At 34.7% G+C, this 20,984-nt stretch overlaps 4 protein-coding genes across 6 annotated transcripts; 1 reads left to right on the top strand and 3 right to left on the bottom strand.

Moving 5' to 3' along the window:
- Nucleotides 1-74: 74 nt before the first annotated feature.
- Nucleotides 75-4,505, bottom strand: LOC125207309 (probable methyltransferase PMT2). 3 transcript variants are annotated; one of them, XM_048106593.1, is made up of 8 exons: nt 4,198-4,505; nt 3,989-4,055; nt 2,784-3,439; nt 2,435-2,645; nt 2,007-2,301; nt 1,467-1,847; nt 812-889; nt 75-657 (listed from the first exon to the last, which is right to left on the bottom strand). In XM_048106593.1, the coding sequence occupies exons 3-8, from the start codon at nt 3,429-3,431 to the stop codon at nt 435-437; spliced, it is 1,836 nt and encodes a 611-aa protein (XP_047962550.1). In that variant the 5' UTR covers nt 3,432-3,439; nt 3,989-4,055; nt 4,198-4,505; the 3' UTR covers nt 75-434. The 3 variants fall into 3 exon arrangements, with proteins under 3 accessions (XP_047962550.1, XP_047962552.1, XP_047962549.1); XM_048106595.1 differs by lacking the exon at nt 3,989-4,055 and having other exon boundaries at nt 2,784-3,454; XM_048106592.1 differs by lacking the exon at nt 3,989-4,055.
- Nucleotides 4,506-12,463: 7,958 nt separating this feature from the next.
- On the top strand, nt 12,464-13,810 carry LOC125208604 (protein FEZ-like). The gene is made up of 3 exons (XM_048108256.1): nt 12,464-12,767; nt 12,853-13,145; nt 13,228-13,810. The coding sequence occupies exons 1-3, from the start codon at nt 12,581-12,583 to the stop codon at nt 13,735-13,737; spliced, it is 990 nt and encodes a 329-aa protein (XP_047964213.1). The 5' UTR covers nt 12,464-12,580; the 3' UTR covers nt 13,738-13,810.
- A 1,410-nt stretch (nt 13,811-15,220) lies between these two features.
- Nucleotides 15,221-16,554, bottom strand: LOC125207153 (60S ribosomal protein L34). Its single transcript, XM_048106374.1, has 4 exons — nt 16,380-16,554; nt 16,185-16,264; nt 15,570-15,679; nt 15,221-15,446 (listed from the first exon to the last, which is right to left on the bottom strand). The coding sequence occupies exons 1-4, from the start codon at nt 16,456-16,458 to the stop codon at nt 15,353-15,355; spliced, it is 363 nt and encodes a 120-aa protein (XP_047962331.1). The 5' UTR covers nt 16,459-16,554; the 3' UTR covers nt 15,221-15,352.
- A 1,870-nt stretch (nt 16,555-18,424) lies between these two features.
- LOC125207154 (60S ribosomal protein L34) lies at nt 18,425-19,955 on the bottom strand. The gene is made up of 4 exons (XM_048106375.1): nt 19,772-19,955; nt 19,550-19,629; nt 18,823-18,932; nt 18,425-18,681 (listed from the first exon to the last, which is right to left on the bottom strand). Exons 1-4 carry the CDS (start codon nt 19,848-19,850, stop codon nt 18,588-18,590), a joined length of 363 nt encoding a protein of 120 aa, XP_047962332.1. The 5' UTR covers nt 19,851-19,955; the 3' UTR covers nt 18,425-18,587.
- Between the last annotated feature and the right edge of the window lie 1,029 nt (nt 19,956-20,984).

Below are 20,984 nucleotides of genomic sequence, written 5' to 3'. Positions count from 1 at the left end.
TGCTGTGATATACTGTAATATCATTTCCAAATGTTTCAGATTGTTAGTTTTCTAGTGAAGATCATGTTGTGGGATTGATGAAATATTAATATATAACAATAGGTCAAAACTATGTTACAAGAAGCATTACAATAAGGTCATAGCTTAACTTCTACTACAACACAACATAACACAACACCTTGAAAACTGGAGCTACAAAGCATAACAAAATAATGGTCTGTTCTGTTTTCCTACCTCAAGGGACAGTACACACCATGCTCGAAATTTCCCAGAAAGATCGATCACAAGCTGCAACTTACAAACCAACCCTCCTGGTTAATAATGAGGCCATCCCCAGCAAGATAATCATAGACCATTGTGGCGTTCAGAGAGCGAAACAAGATCTGTATGCGCGACCAAATAATTGGTGGCTGAAATCATGCAGCCCATCGAGTCTATGCAGAAGTGGAGTTGCCCACCCAGTATTGCTTGACTGCTACCATTATCTTCTGAGGTATGAGAGGACCATCTTCATGATCCATCATTTTGGAATCCCACCTCATACCTGCGATGATCTTCTTCACCTTCACAAGCACATCCACTTCGTCACGGAATATGACTGCGCCTTCAGGCCTCAAGATCCGGTCCATTTCTAACAAGATGTCCTCGAAGTTACACCTGAATTCATGTTTTAGTGTTACTATATAGCCTTGAATGAAAGAAAGATGTCAAGCATCCCTACAGATTTCATCTCGGAAAAAAACCAATCCAATTTTCTTAGAGTAGTGTTTTTTTCTAGGCCTAATACCAAAAAGATGAGGCGTATGCTTACTTGTCCTTGTACAAGCTGAAAACTCCATTAGCATGGATGAGATCATAAGTCCTTGGATATGTAGAGAAGGCTTCACACCTAGCAAGACAATTATTCATTACAAAAACCCGTTATGTCTTGCAGAAAAAAAAGTAAAGGCGTGGGGAAGAGCAGCGTAGAATGCAATCAGAGACGGAAAGAGAGAGCACAAAAGGTCATCAAAACGAGCACCCAAAGAAGCAGACATCTTATTTACGAGTATAACAATAGAACACAACATAGATTCCAAATAAATGCATATCTAGTCTAAACTTGGATTGGAACAATAGTAGCATGCATTCATCACTAGGTTCATTTTATAACCCCTGTCCTTAGTAACTCAATTCTAAGTTAAGAACTTGTTCTGTTGGTTACAAAAATTAATGTAGGAACATGAACATCTATCATGTTAGCTTCCTAAATGCTTAATAGACTAACAAAGATAGGCTTAATCAACCAAAACAACAAAAGCTTAACTCAATCCGGTGGAGCAAACACAATCCTTATTGACATACATCGACGAAAAGATGAATCAAGAAGACTGAGCAAGTGAGTTTAAGTGAGTTTTAAGTGAGTTTAAGAGCATGTGCAATAGTAGGAAAATAATCTCATATAAAATCTAAAGACAAGGGAATACCAGTCGTGATAGATGCCAATCAACCCTCTCTCAAATATGACACCGAGGGTGCTTTTCTCAGCAATTGTCGGTACTACATTCATGACCCACAGTTTGGGAGATTGAAGAGCAGCAGCAAAGCCTCCAAGGCCAGCATTCATATCCATGATATTGCGATACCTTCCAGTGTCGAGAATCTTGATAATCTTTCTATAGGCATTCACATGCTTTTTCCATTGCTTATTGTCCTCGTGATATGCCTCAACAGAAACTCCAGCAATTGAATCACTAGCAATTCTTGGTGGGATGGCATAAAGCCTCTCGGGGAATGGCCTGAGTTCCCCAGACGGTTCATTGTTACCATTGTTAGTCTGAGTAATACATGACTCCATTTTCTTGTACCTGAAATTTGAGGAAAGTAGGAAACATTATGACCGGATAGTTTTGAAGCTTCGGTTAGAGCCCAAATTTTTGAATGACTATCTATCTGAATAAGCACCAACAACATGGACTTGGTCATGACATCTTCCATTATGTACTTGCAAAATGAAAGATTCATACCAGACATCATCAGCATCTTCAGATTTACAGATAGTGGCTCCTGAATTTTCTTGTGCAGCACGACAGGAATTGACATCCTTTGATTTCTGCCATACTGCAATTTCACCAATCTCGGCCTTCTTCTCCCAGCAGAGAAGCTTAGCAACCTCTTCAATCTTTCTTTGTTCCTCCTGGAGATCTTCCATTGGGCGTTGCCATGCCTTATAATTAGTCTTCCAATTGATGGGAGGCCCCGAAAGCACCCAATACCCACCAGGTCTAAGCACACGATCGACTTCCTTCATATAAAGTCCGTCTGTAAAGAGAGAGGGAGAGAGGGAGAGAGAGAACAAAATCACTAAGTACCATAGGTAGCTCAAATATAATAAAGATCATTCTCCTTCGTGGTGCGGGCACAGGACATAAACAACAAATATAGTAAATCTTACCATTGACACCCCAAGGTATAAGACAACGCGAACAATGAGCCATATCAAATGCACTTGACGGATATGGAGTCTCAATTGTTCCAAGAACACCAATGACAGCAGGGACGCCCCTTTCAAGAGCAAACTGAACCTGGGCTTCATGTGAGTCTCTTGGTGCAAACGACATTGCTATGACATTTCGTTTCCAGAGATATGCACCCCAACTAGCAACCTGAAACGTAAATTACAAAATAAAGTTAACCCACAGATATTTTACAGCATTGCAATAAGAAAATACATAATATTCAAAAGACAATCCATTAACAATAGCCAAAGAGACTATAGTACACTTTTGTAGCGCCCAACATACCCCGCAACCAGTGTCCAAAGCCGTCCTAACTGTTCCATTTGCAATTGGAATGACCGAAGCAAGCTGGTCGATGTACTTATCAGCTCCCTGAGGAAACTGTGTTCCTCCACCAGGAAACCTAAACACATTTCCCTCGTACTGGATCCAGTTCTGAATGGCCTTCTCGACAGTCAAGCTTTTGTATGGAGCGTTAGCATAGGGAACGTAATCACGACTCTTTGGCCAAGGGAACGGGGCCACATAGCCTTTAGGAGCCGGAATAAGGCAATGCAGCTTTTGTTCTTGAGAAGGGCAATGTCTCTCGCGGTAGAACATGTTCTCCCTAGGGAAAGACATCGCACGTCTTTGATCTTGGCAGGGGGTATAATCAGTGTACTTAGAAGGACAAGGTTTGAACACCGTCACCTTGGAATCAGAATCATCGATTACCCCAGCTTCACCACCATGATGGGTTTCAAAATTGAGGTTCGAGAGGATATTGCAATCTGATCCACTCTCAGCCATCCGGATAGCTATCTTGTCCCCTTTCCCAAATCCACTTCTCTGCCATGCTCCTAGTATGTAGAAGAAACAACACAAACCAGCTACAATAAAGATTGACACCGAACTCCTGGTCCTACCATCCCCTGAATGATACTTGTTTGCCATCACGGGACCTGAAACGATTAGCACTACTCAAATTTAGTGAAGACAAAAAAAAGAGTAGCATCAATCCAAAGAGGGGGGTATTTTTTCCACATCTACTATGAAAAGCTTCTGCATTTGACTAATGATAGAAACAAGCTAATCAAGCAACTTTAAAGATTATTAGCTACATCTTTTCTGCAAAGCTAAAGCAATCGATCGTCTGTGTGGTACACTGTCAAAAGTTTCATCTTGAATGTTCAATGAAATGGAAGTGGATCCATCGATCAGTTGTACAAAATGCAACAACACATCATCATTTCTTTGCTATAACTTCAAAGAACAGTTAAGGAAAAGCTCAACAGTCTAGACCCTTAAAAAAGATTAGGGACTACAAACTTCAGTTAACCTATATAACATTACAGTTAATAGAAGGGCTCAAATGATAATCAATAATTCTTTAGGGCAAAAACTGAATAAATCATCAATACCTTAACAAGAAGCTAATAAATATGCAACTTAATCAAAGTTATGAGCACCCAAAATATTTCCCACAATAAATATTGAAAGGACAACCCAACCTCAAATAAAACTAGTATTTTTTTTCCTCTTCTTTAGCTTCTGTTCATCCCCAATCCCAAATGAATCCTTAAAAAAAGAAAACAATAGCCAGCGCGTTCAGAGAAAGAAACAACCTTTACTAAGCCCATCAACAGAATTAAACAGAAGGCACACGATTAGGTAACTAGCGTAGACAAAAAAATGTAAAAAAACATCAGAATTCATATACCAATGGCATCGGTTGATAAACTGACGCGAAACGCTGATTCAATAAAAGCTTGTATCTTTCGGCTTGTTGGCACTCAGGAAATGCAAAAACCGGATCCAATGCTCAGAAATTTGGGATAAAATAAAGAATTGTAAAAACCCTAATGATGGTAGCCGAAAAAGTGCAACCTAGAAATAATCGAAATCGTTCGGTTATTATCGCCGTGGTCGGATTATTAGGCCGTGTGTTCTTCTTCGTATATATAAATGGACCTCGCCCAATTCAAAAAGTATTTACAGACAATCTTTGTCCGACAAATAGATTTCTGGTGTTTGTAAATTCTTAAAAAGGAAAAAAAATGAAAATATACAAAATGAAATGACGTTTATTGGTAATAATTCAAAATAGGATCTCGTGAATAGTAAAAAGGCTAATAGCAATAATTAGCAACCAATTTTATTTATCAATATAAATTTGACTTGAATTTAATTGTAGTCCAACTCTTTTCAATCTTCTACTAGTATAATCAATATCAATAGAAAATTAGGATTCAAAGCATTATTCTTGAATATCGAAGATTATGTGGACCGTGATTTACCAAGAAAAAAATCCATGGTCTAGTTATACCATATAAGCAATATGACTTGGTGTGTCTCATCAATATTTCTTTGCCAAATGGAATTATATTAGGTCCCACTTCCAGCTGGAGCATACATGGCCAAATGAATTTTAAAGGAGAAAATGTGATTATTTATGGAAATTTCTATAATTTCCTTATGCTAATAGTACTATGTATACAAACATATATACATACTATATGCACAAGCTTCATATTTATTCATATTCTATAACTTAATAGTAAGTTATAACTTGAGTACATATTTAGTCATATTTTTCACTTCACCACATAATTTTGTAGAATAGTGTGCATCAAAATTTGGTGTTCATAATTTTAACTAAACAAATATGTTATTGAGTATGTCTTTGTGCATGTTCTAGTTTTTTTTTTTTTTTTTATCTTCGGTACATTTTAATTATTTTTTATAGTTAAGTTACTATAAAAGACTATATAAATATGTCTACTGGAGTTTATTTTCTTATAATTGATGTTGCATTGTTAAAATTATAAGACTGTTATCCTTATATTTGAATCAGTAATTTTAATTTCTTTAAATTGATGTTAAAATATGTAATGATTAAAAAAACGTTGTATAGTTATTCGTATAGTTAACTTATTAATGTATATATCAAGAAAAAAGAAAAAACAATCCCATCAAATAAATAAATTTAATTTATGTATATATACATCAATATAAAATAAAAGCAGTCTCAAAAAAAAATAGTGGTGGAATATTATAACCATTATTTAGATAAATTAGTGTTCACGATAAGTCTATATACATGCCCAAAAATTTGGGATAGTTTCCATAATACAGGAGATTGAGATTGTGATTGCGATTATATGTGCAAGCATTAGGCCGGGGTGCAAAATGACCTCATCAAGTTCATTAGTAAATCAGCTTAAGATATGATCTAATGGCCATACTTTTGCCGATATTCTCCAAAATCAAATGAGATTTTCTTTGACGAAGAAAAAATGACGTTTATGTCAGTTTGGTTTCCCAAAATAATCCCAAATTTTGCAAGGGTTCTGAGATTACTAGTGTCTTCCCTCTGAAAACCAACACGATGGAGGAAAATCTCAACTTCGCATTGTCCCCATGCCGGAAAGTCGCTCCATTGGGAACTAAAGCGGCTAAAAAAGAGCGAAGGGAAAAGATCTGAGCAGTGAAACCACCCGGTCCTTTCCTAGATAAGTAGAGCATCTCCAAGGGGGAGGTAAATGAAAAGGTAAACTAATATAACTACCATATTTACCTTTTCTTTATGAAAAATCATTCTCCAAGGGGAGAGGTATTTGAGAAGGTATTATACATTTTCCCATTTTGAAGAGGTATCTTTATCTCTCCACATATAACCACCATATTTACTTTCTTTTCATAAAAAATCATTCTCCATAGAGAAGGTATTTGAGAAGGTATTACACTTTATGTTTTTTTAATGCTTTTGTACTATTATTTTATTTTTTTAAATGTTATACCTTTCTATATACTTTTTATCCTTGGAGTTGATTGATTTTTAGAAAAGTATATTGCACTTTTTGATAAGATATAAACATGATATATCCTTTTCATTTACCTTCTCTCCTTGGAGTTGCTCTTATAGGCAATTGGGCAACCTCTATTGCAAACTATCGTGCTAAAGCTGCTAAGATTTGCATCAAGCTCTACTTGCTCATCTTAAGGAAGAAATATTGCCGAATCAAGGAGTAGAATTTTAATAATGTTTTTTCTTGTTTTGGAATTTTAATTTCTAATATTTGCTTTGTAGTGTTATCTATTTAAATTTATAAATTGGATGATGGTTAAATAATAAAAATATAATTAAAGTTATAATGTGAGTAGAGATATATACAAAGCTATAAGATTGTTGTTCTGGGCCTGTGCATAAATTGTAGAAAATAATAATGTAATAAATTTATTGTATAAGTTGAAGCATGAGAGATATGAGTTATAATAGATTACCTTATATCAACAAAGTAGCTAAAAAGTTGACGTTTAATTTATACTACTAATATATTTATATTTGAATATTTAGGGCATTAGCAATAAAGGCCCTTCTCCAAAGCCCATCTCAGAGTCTATCTTCATTTTTTCCTGCCACGTCAGTAGGCTCATCCCAGAGTCTATCTCAGAGCCTATCTCATTTTATTTCAAAAACTAAAAAAAGCATAATAAAATTACATAATAAATTCATTCTTCGATGTATTACAATATTGGAAAACATAATACAACGGAAACGAATTTAAATAAAACATCAGCCCCTCAGTGACCAAAGTTCTTCAACCATATCAAGTTGGAGTGCATGATGGGCTTCAGCTTGACGCATGTCAACGTATGTGGGTGTGTGAAATGAAGAGGATTGAGGTATTTATATAGGAGAAGAAAATTAAAAAATTAATTTAAAAAAATAATAAAATCGGCTCTACCGTCGGCCCGAGCCTCCGCAATATAGGCCTATCACGTGCCGATGCAGAGCCAATAGAGGCATCGGCTTGGCCGATTTATCGGCGGAAGGGTGGAGGCGAAGAGGAAGAGAGATGGGCTCCCTCCCCACAATGGTGACCCATGGAGCGATCTATCGGCTCTGGGGATCGGCCCCCAATTGCTAGTGCCGTTATGGATCCAAATATGAGTATAGGATCCACTGGACATCGATGAAGATTTTTCTATCGAGTACTCTCATTAAATTATTCCATTCTACTATTTTTTATGGAAAAATATAAAAACTTTGAAAAAATTAGTACAAAATGAATTTTATTTTTTTATAAAGGGAAATGCGAATGAAATGTAAGATTCAGTCAAAAAGAAATAAGACAATAATAAATGTTCTATATAAATAGTGAGACACGTAATAGTTGTAAGAGATAGAGTATGGAGTACGTTTTTATAATATCGTATTAAAGCATTTGAAATTCCAACTACCCTTATAAAGTCACATAGTGATTAAGGATTTGTGGGGACCAATTATGAGAAAGATTCATTCCCGAAAACGAAAATTTAGTGTATCAAATCATAACAAATATTGGGAAATACTAATAATTTGTAGGAGTACAATAATAGCAATAATAATAAGCATTAATAACAAATAGGATAGGAGTATGTATCAATAACAACGCGTTTGAATGAATATCACTTGCCAGCTGGTAGTCAGTCAAACGGCAGACGGGCCCACATGGCCATAAAGATGAAGTGGGCCCCAGCCCGCCATATGGATCCAATATGGGCTGGTCCATCCTAGAGTACATGAAATAATATCGTCGGTAAGATTAACGGCTCTGATTGTTACCACACTAAATTATTTCTCTTTCTTGTAAAAAACATTCGTCATAAATAGGGTTATCGAGAAAAATAGTACACCATCCATCTCATAGTATTTATCTCTCATATTTAGTGTTTGATACGAGATTTTAGGAGTTATTTTGTAGGCTAAGTGAAACGAGAAAATAATATATTTATATTGATGTGAGAGATTATTTTTTTCAAAAAATAGAAATATGACATATTTTATGGATTAAATTGGAAAAGAAAGTGTGACATCTATACTATGGGACGGAGGGAGTACTAAACATCGCAATAGATATCTCATATTTTATTGATGTGGATTTTAAAATTTTATTTTTAACTTATTAAATAAAAGTGATGGGAAACAAATAAATTTTTACAAAATTTCGTGATATTTAAACAAAAGAAATTGAGACCTTTATTATAAAAAAAAAGAAAATAGCAGCTTGGAACGAGCCACATAAGATTTTTTTTAAAATCAATGATACAAATAGAATGATACAGATCACAAACTGAGATTTCATTTAGTCTATACATTCCACGTCAGTTATTCTCACAATCGATCTGGAAATTGAGTTCGTAACATTCGACCTTCTTTTAAGGGCCAACGTCCTCGTTGGTCACAGCTGGTTTTTTGCTAGGCCACCACTCCGAGTTCTCGTTGGTCACGGCGGATTCTTTGTCCGGCCACCACTCAGTGGGTCATCACTCCGAGTCGGCTCCAAACGTACTCGTTGGTCACAGAGAGTTCGTTGCCCGACCACCACTCCGAGCCGTTTGAACTATCAATGAAAACACGCAATTGATACCAAACCAAATAGGAGAACTCAGCCCAAAAACAACCAATATTCTCACAGCAAGTGTGGAAATTGAGTCCCCAACATAGAAACAAAAAGATCTTTAGTGTTATTGATTTTTTTTACCACTTGTTATTTATTTATTAAATTGAACATATATTTATGTGGAGAATAAATATGGTCGACATGAGAATGTGGACTACTATGAGTATCGTCAGTATCGCACACTATTTTGCAGTGTAGGATAAAAAGTGGGGTATTATATTGTTTCATTTCATAACCAAAAGTTGATTTTAAAAATTGAACATATATTCATGAACACAAATAAACGAAAAATAAAATTAAAGATCTTAATTTATATCTCGCTATTGCTGCCTCGAATAAAAGAATATTCTCATTTTAATAGATACAAGATGAATATGTACATATGTTTATAAGGTGACAACAAAAGTTATGAATATAAACAAAAATATCGATAATCTCTATAGTGGAAAGGCCAACTATATATCAATCGATTTTACTTCTTGAATTTGTAGATTTTAAATGGTGTCCTAAAACCATCTCCAATGGTACTCAAAACCTAAAATAATTAAGAAAATACTAGTTTCAATGGTATCAAAACCCAAACCCACTCCCATTTTGGATTTTTGACAAATAAATTGGGTTTTACACTATAAGATATATTATGCTACACATCTAAAAGCTATTTAGCTAAATTAATTTAGTTTATTAATTATTAACACACTATTGGCCATTTAAGCACTATGTTTATTAGTAATTATCAACAAACTATTGGCCAAATATATTTAAGCACTGTGTCTATTAATTATATCGCCTCTTCTATCTATTTCATGATTTACAAGATATTATTGTGACACATCAATTATGGCCCAAATTTAGGGTACATGGACCAAAAAATCTATTATCCAAGAAAATAAATGTTATTATTACTAAATATTTATAGTTGTCTTAAATATTCCCACACAATAAATGAGTTGGTGGGAGGCAGCATTAGGGCCACTGCAATGATAAAAGTATCTATCATTTTTAATAACAAATGTATTTTACTGGGCCATGATGCTGAATGGGCTCGGCCCAATAATAAATAAGCATATTAATGTTATGATTTGTGATTTGTCACATGTGTTAGACCTATACCTCTCTACCTTAACCGTGAAATTCTACATTTCTTGTGAGTGATAATTTAAGGCACATATATTCATTTACTGACAATTTCAGGTATTTAGTGATTTATAAAGTCTAGTTGGCAGATAAATTTTACACGTGGCATTTCCACTTGTATATGATTCATGACATGGAAAATAGAGATGAAAAATGATTTGTTTATGACACTCAATAAGTTGCATTATCAATTATTTTTTTTTATATTATTACAAAAACAATTATGTAACAATGGTAGATTATACAATGATGAATAATCCAATTTGAATTTTACATGCTACAAAAGAAAAGATATATGTGTACCTGATCCTGCTCCCCTTTCTCTCTCTCTCTCTATATATATATGTACTACTCCATATACTAGTAATATTTTGGGGGAAAGAGTACTTATTATTATTGAAAACTAACACATATTTAGAGATCGCACGTTTGGTAAGCAAAAACCTAGGTTAAAAAAAATAAAAAATAAAAAATAAAAAATTATAGGTCAAAACAAGCGACAACAATGAGCTAGAAACGAGGATTAGGTTTGTGGAGTTGGGCATGGTTTCGCAAAGCCCGAGTTTATATGGCATTTGACTCAGTGAAAATCTAAGTCACCATTTAATTTGCATGCCGTCCACATTGAAGACATTGTACGATAAATCCAATTTATTAGTACATTTGCAATAAGGTTTTATGAGTGATTTAACTTGTAATTAAAGTTTATGAATGACTTTTCAAGAAGCAAGAAATTTGAGGAAATCCATGCCCTTGATTTCCATAATCCCCACAATATTCGAGATTATTGACTTCTGCTGCCCTCCATTTAGCTCAAAATCAACGCGTATATCATTTAATATTTCCACCATCATGTCAAGGCCAAATAAACGAAGGCCACAGATTTAGTCATTCACTAGTTGAATACATTTTAACACTACAGTAGTAATTATAATTGTTGATTGCGTTTGAAAATTTATATAGTCAAGTTTTTATGAAATTACTAAAGGAGGTTAATTCATGCACTAACCTTTTTTTTCCCAGCATATATTGGTGGAAGCTATATTTTAAAAAATAGTATCTTATCAAATAATTTAGATCATTGATATGGACTTTTGCATCAATTTACATTAAATTTGGATATATTTAAAGATTTTACAAAAGTATTTAAAAATAAATAAAGTTGATAGAGGGTTGGTTTGTGTCCACGGATGCCCATATCAACGTGTGCCACTATAGTAGTCTGTAATTATAGTAGTCTGTTATTACTTTGAATTTTTTTTATTATATCAATATTTATTACACATTATAACTAAAACTAAATAATGTATGACCGAGAAGAAAAAAAAGCCATGTTCGCTGATTACAAACAAGAGGTCAGTCACTAATTAAGATTGGATGCCATTCGTAAATTAAGTTTAATATAAAATTCTAAATTAAGACAGTATACTAATTATATTCATGTTTTATTAATCATTTATTGGGTCGATAGTTTTAAATTAAGACACACGCCTGATTTTATTGACGAATAATCTACTCGTGGGTAGAGTCGTAGACTATGCATCAGCATTAGTATATGTAAATGTCTCAAGTTTATTAATCTTTTAGAGTTTACAATAAATCCAAAGTAAAGATGCTTGGGAAGTAAGTATATGTGTCAAATTACCTTCTCAACTAGACTAAAAGCCACATAATTAATTAGTAAAATCAAGTCAGTTTAAGTAGGAGTCAACTTAATTTGTTTAACCAAACTAATTAGATGATATTTTTGAGATTCTATAATCTTTATCCATTAAGGATAAGTAAACCTACTTTAGATCAGCTACATATATCACACAAATTATTCAAATATCTCAAATCTGACAAGTCAGTGGAATAGAAACTGTGGGGAATGGAATTAGAAGTGTCAATTTAGGATCCTGAGACACTGACTCCAAATACAAATTTAAATTCAAAACAACAAATAAAAATTAAAAAATCTGACCAAGACTAATAGACTAAACTAAAAGACAGTATAATAATCTCATGGGAATTTGACAGCTGAATATAATTTTGAGTTTTCTGCATTGGTAGTTGTTTTCCTAATTTCTATGCAAAGATTTCAAACACAACCCCATATGGAAACCATGCACTCAGAAGCTTGCTTTGTCTTCACACGAAAGATACATACATACATCCATACATATATATCAATCAAACCTCAATATCCATCTAAAAACCTTAATATTTTACAGTCCTCAGATTCCTCAATTTGGACATAAACTACTCCAAACAAGGTTAAGTTCATGCGTCCTAATCAAGGAAATGGAAATTTAGTCAAAGCCTACACCACATATATATTTTTCTTCACTTAGGGTTTTCTTAGTAGCTCTCTTTCTTAATCTCTCTCATACCCTTCTCCATAGCCACCACGAAAGGCGGCTGATCCTCCTCCTCCTCCTCTGTGTTGTCTTCGCATCTAGGGTTTCGATTTTTTACCTAGCAAACTCAGAGAAACTTTAGGGTTTTCTTTTGCGCCCGATTTTTTAGAACAAGTAATCAATGGAGCAAGAGTGGAATATTGAAAATGATAGCAATGCAGAAGTGATGCTGCCTGGCTTCAGATTTCACCCCACCGATGAAGAATTAGTAGGGTTTTATCTAAGGAGAAAAGTTCAACACAAGCCACTCTCCATTGAACTCATCAAGCAGCTTGATATCTACAAATATGACCCATGGGATCTTCCAAGTAAGAAATCAACTTTTAATTTTATTTCAATTTTTGATTAAAAAATTTAGGTTATTTATTGATGTGTTGGTCAACGTTTGACCAGAGATGGCCACTACTGGGGAGAAGGAGTGGTACTTCTACTGCCCTAGGGACAGGAAGTACCGGAACAGCGCCCGGCCGAACCGCGTCACTGCGGCCGGGTTCTGGAAGGCCACCGGCACCGACCGGCCGATCTACTCATCGGACGGTGGCGCCAAGTGCATCGGCTTGAAAAAGTCGCTTGTTTTCTATAGAGGGAGAGCTGCGAGAGGAACGAAGACCGATTGGATGATGCATGAGTTCCGGCTGCCCTCGGCCGCGCCAAAGAAATATTTGGACAAAAATATCCCCACACATGTAAGTGCAGGAATATTAAGGTCTCAGGTTCAAATCTCAGCAACACTTATATCGAATTTTGACTTTATTGACTTTTTTTTAGGAAGCATGGGCAATATGTAGGATTTTCAAGAAAGCAAGCACGAGTGCACAAAGGGCTCTCACTCACTCTCACCAATCTTGGATTTCAACATATTCCGACAGCACTACGATGAATCCATCTTCTTCTTTGAGCATGAGCTTCTCCACCGATTTGCAGCCGTCGAGTTTCTCTCACCTGAATCATCAATGGCCGTCAAATGGGATCAATCCAAATGCGATCTTTGACGAAGCAAGTCATCAAGAACAAGCTCCAAAGATCTCCATCAATGACGCTTCCTCGTTGTTGCTTGACATGTCGAATTCCGTCCTTGGAGATGGGGCGGGGGCGGGGGCGGAGATGGTGCAAGAAAATGGTGGAAGTGTGAATGTGGGAGAGGGGGGTGAAGAGTGGGGGATGATGGTTAGGTATCCGAGTTATGGTTTTGCATTGAGCTCGAATTTGGTGTGGGATTCATCTCCTTGTCCAAGTGAATTGTCCACGGCTTATTCTACTAACAATTGCTACACTTGATTATTAGATTTTCATATAGCTCTAATTCCAAAGTTGTATCTCTTCTCTTCTATTTATTTCTTTGATTTTGGTGAGAAAAGTGACTAAATACTAAATTTGAAGATGGTTTGTTTTTCCCCTTTACGATAATTGAAATATTTATTGGGTTTTTTAGAAAAATCTAACCATGCATTCACAATCTCAAAGAGAGGAAGATGCAATGCATCTAGGGAAGAAGCATCTCCCGTCGCCTAAGAACAATTATGCATAGAGAGAGAATTGTTATGTTATCTATATTACCAATAGTACTTGTATTGGCAATCTTTTTATCTAGTTGATTCAGTTCTGATATTTTTAAATTGAATGTATAGAGAAAATTGACAAATAGGACTTTAATTTTTATGAATTTATTAAATTAATGACATCAATAATAATTTTTAAAAAATATTAAATGGATAAAACAATATAAAAAATTAATGTCAGCGTGACTAAACAAGAATGGTGCTCGCAAAAAAAAAAACTAAATTTTTACCTTTTGTACCAAGAAGAGGTAAAGATACATTTTCAAAATAAGATATAATACCTCGTCAAATACCTTTTTTATTGGAGCATGAAATTTTATGAAGATATGATGGTTATTTTTCTTTTACCTCTCCATTTACTATTTCCCTTGAGATGCTCTTAAAGCATCGACAACTCAAGGCATGGTGCATGTCCCTTCATGCATGCACAAAGGGACTGCAATGGTGGACCCTAGCTCCTAGTGCGTTGCATTTTAAGGTGTGCGACGACTCACCATGCATGCGGGCATCGCACGTAAGCGTTGTCTTGGCCAATAGACATGCCTATTGTGGTATTATGGAGGTTTCTTATTCTGACAATCGGTGAAAGGAGTGTGTGTATTTTGTCATTGATTCCGTATGTGTAGAGATTTATTCATTCCCATAACAAATACTTGGCGGCTTGTGATAAATTTTTCAAGCCGTGGTGTGGTTGGTTGGGATACGACAACAAGGACTTTCGACTTTACAAAAATGTACATTAGCAATATGACATCTCACAATTGGAAATACCAATGAATTCGACTAGTACTTACATGCCGATTAATAGACGGAAAGAAAATGCTTTAGAGGATTCTATTGCATCATTCGATACTCGTAGATTATTTGAAAGGGTCGACAGACCAAGATTTCCTACATTCAGCGTGTACTAGGTATGGAAAAAATTGTTTTAACAAAATGGATAATAGATAACAGGGAATCGAGTAATTTATTTAAGAGTTAATCCTAAATCGTATTTTCTGACTCTCGTCTTTCTTTCCAAAAAAAAATGTCCCCAACTTAGACATGTAACTGGTGTGATTCAAACATCCTACTATGATACTTAAATCTCCTCAATAGATGAATTACGTAATAAGTTTTGACAAATAAAACTCCACGGAAACGTGAGAAAATTATAGTATCAAAAACAGCCATGAATCGCGGATTAACTAGACACTTTGAAATGACAAAAGGAAATCAAAATGAGTTGGTAGAAGTGATATTCAAAATACAGATCAAGCTTAAAACTCCCAGTATATTTTCATGATTCCTCTAGGCTACTCATGTCCAAAACTAAGTCAGCACATGACTCAAACTTAACTCTTGCCAGCAGCCTTTTCCTTTGTCTTCTGTATCTTCAATACCTTTTTAACGATCTTTTGTTCTTCCACCAAGAAAGCTCTAATGATCCTACAAGATCAAAGGAGAGACAAATGAGCCTAAACGAATGGCAGAAGCACACAGAGCTGAATGGTTGTAATCAAATGCAGGAACTAAAATATTGAACTTGTGAACAAGACAGTTAATGCACACCTTTCTCTCACAGCACCACCAGACAACACTCCACCATAAGCACGGTTCACAGTCCTCCTGTTTCTGGATAGTCTAGACCTCTTGTACTCAGCAGGTCTCAAGTGAGGAATCTGGTGAATAAACGGCAAATAGTGGGGTAAATTAATCAGAATGCCAACCAAAATCACAAAATGAATGTTTCCCAACATGATCTGCTCAATGACTTAATTCTGGTGTATTGTATGTAAACAGCGCTTTAACTAAACATAACCTTATTTTGTTAGAAGCACAACCAATTGTAAGTGACATCCACTATTTTGTGGGAAATAAGCTTTCAACTTTAATCTTCTTAGTTAAAAGAGCATACAACTCAGTTTACATTTCCTTTTTTTCAAGCAATGAAGAACAACAAATGGGAGATGTAATATACAGCCACAGCCTCTCACTTGGATTTTATATATGATACCTCAAAATGACTATTTTTCAATTTAACCGAACCCTATGTGCTTCAAACTTATCAATTTAACAAGATATGAGAAAATATATCCATCAATCATAAGCTGTGGTTGCAAAATCGGAGCAAATCTAAGAGTAGATAGCATAATCCAGAAACAAAAATCATGGCATTTCACATACCCCTTGGATTCTCTTTCCCGTGACAGGGCACTTAGGGCCGCTTGCCCTCTTCTTCGTGGTTTGATACACTAGCTTCCCCCCTAAAATTCACACACAACACACTCTATCAATGATAAAACAAAACGAATCGAAAAAAAAACACAAGCGATGAATCAATTAACGCAATCATTGAATCAAGCCGAAGTTAGAGCGCACCGGGAGTCTTGACGACGCGATGCTGGTTGGATTTAGTGGCATAGCTATGACGCTTCCTGTAGGTTAGTCTTTGCACCATTTTTGGCGTGAATTAGTATTCGTAGCTGCTGGGGAAAGAGAAAATGTAGAGAGAGGAATATATGATGTTGATCTTCAAACCCTAGATTGAATATCTGATTGCTGCTTCGCTTTTTACATGTGAGCCCAAATTCTTCTGGCCCACTACTTACTCTTCAAAAACACAAAGATTAACTTAATATGATTAATTAGGTATATACTACTTCGTCCCAAGAAAAATGATCAATTTCTTGGGTGACACAAAATTTTATACAATTTTATTTTTTGTGTTAAATGGAAAAAATAAAATAAGTAAGAGATAAGGCATGAAGTAGATATAAAGGAGTTTCTGTATTTGGTAATGGATCATCTTGAATGGATCGAACTAAAAAAGAAATCTTCAATGAGACGGATGGAATATTTAAATTAGCCCCTAAATTCGAACACAAACTAAACTTGAGAAAACTTAATTTTGCGGGTGACCAATGCTCAGGTCTGCAACCTCTCTCCCATTCTCCTACTAGACATTTTCTCGTACATGACTGGTTAGACCCAATAAATTGCAACATTATAAGTGCTTTTATATTTTGTTTAATAGTAGTATGCCCATTATTATACTTAGATCTAGTTATATAGCCTAGTTAACCTCAAGAGTCAAGGCACATAAATGTATTTAGTGACAAATTCAGGTTGGAGGAATGATATGCTACATATCTTATATGAGCATCTCTCTCGTTTCATGAACGTTTAATGTTTTTCATTTCGATTTATACAGACACTTGTGGTTCTAATACATTAGAAAATGTTATTGAAATTTTTAATATCACAAAATTCATAAAAATCAAAGTTCGATTTACTCGTTTACTCAAATATCAAATGTTATTCAAGACATTTGTTGGAAATCTTGGCATGTTGGTTCATTCGATATTCGTTTTAAGAATATTTGAATGTATATACATGCCAAGATTTCCAACAACAACTTGCGCATCCCACATAGTATTTGATAACATTGATTGCATATACTATGTATGAAAAAAATTGTCCAACGAAATGAGTAATTTTACTATGGTATATGGAAAAATATCGTCCCACGTATTTCTGACTCATCTATTTCAAAAAAAAAAAAATGTCCCCAACTTGTGTCTTTTAGTTAAAATCCATAATTTTCCGAAAATTCACACTTAATATATCTAACGATGGAATCATGGAACGATGAGTCAATTTTACCAAATTATTATGCGCCTATATAGAGTATGTTGATGTGGTGTAAAGCATAATATTAATCGAACTTTTCACAAAGTTTAGGCCTTCAAAATAGAGACCGTAAATTGGGACATAAAACAAGATAACCGTTTATTAATGCGAAAGAGAGGGATGAAAAGCCCATGCTCACTAGCTCAAATGATATTTTCTACCGTTATTTTTTTTCATGATTTAGTTTTATTATTGAACCATTTATTTTTATATGAACATTGTTACTACAGTATTATTCATTAAGTTCTATTTATTTTACTATTATTTGAACAATATATTCATGTTACAAGCAATGCTCTTGATTATACAGGTACTAATACTAGCTTGGGCCTTGGGACTAGTTGCATTTTACAAACAATGCTTAGTACTAGTATATTTTATCTTCATCTACTTCTACTTTTATATGCTCAGTGATGCTATGAATAGCAAATAACAGAGAAACAATCAATAATGATTTATATGCTCAGTGATGCTATGAATAGCAAATAACAGAGAAACAATCAATAATGAAAACAAGGTTAGGCTTCACTATCACATATTCATATCACTTGACAATAATTAGTGTGATTCTATTATCCGATGATATTTAAACCTCATCCGCTAGATTCCACTAATTATAAGAGTGTAGTTTGTTGAACGAATCCCTCTGGAAATGTGAGAAAATTATAGTGACAAAAACTAGAAGAAAGAGAGAGCACAAAAAAATGTGAAGATGGAAAGGGGAAGAAAGAACATAAAGAACCATGAATCACAGATTAACTCAACAATTTCAAGTGACAAAAAGGAAATTCAAAATGAGTTAGTAGAGGTGATATTATAAAAGAACCCAATGAAAAATACATATCATGGGTTCCTCTAGGCTACTCTAATCCAAAACTATCTCAGCACATAACTCACTTAACTCTTGCCAGCAGCCTTTTCCTTTGTCTTCTGTATCTTCAATACCTTTTTAACGATCTTTTGTTCTTCCACCAAGAAAGCTCTAATGATCCTACAAGATCAAAGGAGAGACAAATGAGCCTAAACGAATGGCAGAAGCACACAGAGCTGAATGGTAGTAGGAATCAAATGCAGGAACTAAAAACTTGAACTGGTGTAAAAGACAGTAAAAAAATTGGGGGAAAAAGCACACCTTTCTCTCACAGCACCACCAGACAACACTCCACCATAGGCACGGTTCACAGTCCTCCTGTTTCTGGATAGTCTAGACCTCTTGTACTCAGCAGGTCTCAAGTGAGGAATCTGATGAATAATCGGCAAAGAGTGGGGCAAATTAAACAGACTGCCAACCAATATCACAAAATGAATGTTTCCCAACATGATCTGGCTCAATGATTCAATTCTGGTGTATTGTATGTAAACAATGCTTTAACTAAACATAACCTTATTTAAACTTTTTAGTTAAATGAGTATACAACTCAGTTTACATTTCCTTTTCCTCAAGCAAATGGGATATGTAATAAACAGCCACAGACACTAACAATTGGATTTTATATATGATACCTCAAAATAACTATTTTGTCAATTTATACTCAAATCCAACCAAACTATTGGAATTTTTAAAAATAAGGGGAAAGTCAGAAAATTTTCAACTACTAAAGCAAAAAAACAAAATCCGATTGAGTTCAACACAAATTATCAGGATTATTCTTAGAACGTCTTCTTAACCGAACTCTACATGCTTCATCTTATCAATTTAAGAAGATATGAGAAAACATATCCATCCATCATAAGCTGTGGTTGAAAAATCGGAGCAAAATTTAAGAGAAACTAGCATAATTCAGAAACAAAAATCACCGCATTTCACAAACATTATAAATACAGACGGCTAAAACAAAATAAAAAATCAAGCTACATACCCCTTGGATTCTCTTTCCAGTGACAGGGCACTTAGGGCCGCTTGCCCTCTTCTTCGTGGTCTGGTACACTAGCTTCCCCCCTAAAATTCACACACAACACACTCAATCAATGACAAAACAAAACTAATCGATCAAAAAACAAGTAATGAATCAATTAACGCATTCAATGAACCAAGCTTAAAAGCAGATAGGATCAGATTAAAGAGACACGTTAGAGCGCACCGGGAGTCTTGACGACGCGGTGCTGGTTGGATTTAGTGGCATAGCTGTGGCGCTTCCTGTAGGTGAGTCGTTGCACCATTTTGAGGTGAATTAGTATTCGGAGCTGCGGGGGAACAGAAAATGAAGAGAGAAGAAGATGTTGATCTTCAAACCCTAATTGAATATCGTCCTTTTTTTAGTGACTCTCTGATTGCGGCTTTGGTTTTACATATAAAAGCCCAAATTCTTCTGGCCCATTACTAACTCTTTAAAAACACAATAGATTACATCATACAATATGATTAATTAGACAGTACCTATTTAGTTATTTAACTTAGGCAGTTTAATTTTATACTATTAAAACTATGGTCAAATATGAACCTTTAGATGAAAATAGATACTATTAGAGATCTAGGGTTCTGTCCTAACACTATAATTTAAGGAGTAAAAAATAATTTAATCGAAAAAGTAACTATATAAAATTTAACATTATATTTTTAAGGATTGAATTTGATTCTCTAAGTTAACTTTGCTACATAAAATAAATCATATAGATATGTCACAAGACTTAATCTAAGCGGTTGATCATCCTAATTTAATAACTTTAGTTTAGCCTAAGGTTTGACATAAAAATGAGTTCAGATATGCTAAAATCTAAATTCCCTAATTACATAGTAGTATTTTAAATTTTATATGTTAAATTGCATTTAAAGTAACCCCAAGAGTCTTTATAATTTTATATCTTAAATTGTATTTAAAATAGCCCCAAAATCTCGTGACATGAACATCTCCAATGATACATATACTTGGAGGATTAAATTCAAACACAAACTATTTATTCAGAATCTTGACACTTAGAAAATTTAATTGCTAAACCGCGCTATAATCTGCACTAGTAGCCTCAGTCATGCTTTAGGTTCGACCCAATAAATTGCATTATTGTGAGTGCTTTTATATTTTGTGTTGGGATTAATGGTCCACAAATATTCAAATTATTGGTTTGGGCCGTTGGTAACAAGATGGGTTGGCTGACTCATCAAAGGAGCAAGTTGTTGGGCAGTTAATTTGTTGAGCCCACAATATAAAGCTCATTGAAAAGTCAGAAGAAGAAACAGTACTCACATACTTACTCAATTCTATTCTCTCTCTCTCTCTGCAATAATTTGAGCTGGGCAAAACTCAAAGGGGGATCATCTGGATCTTGTTAGCAACCAAAGTCAGAGAAGGAAACAAC

Source organism: Salvia hispanica, chromosome 2 (genome assembly GCF_023119035.1).
Source record: "Salvia hispanica cultivar TCC Black 2014 chromosome 2, UniMelb_Shisp_WGS_1.0, whole genome shotgun sequence".
In the NCBI taxonomy this organism is placed as follows: Eukaryota; Viridiplantae; Streptophyta; class Magnoliopsida; order Lamiales; family Lamiaceae; genus Salvia; species Salvia hispanica.
This window is presented reverse-complemented; position numbering and strand designations above follow the sequence as displayed.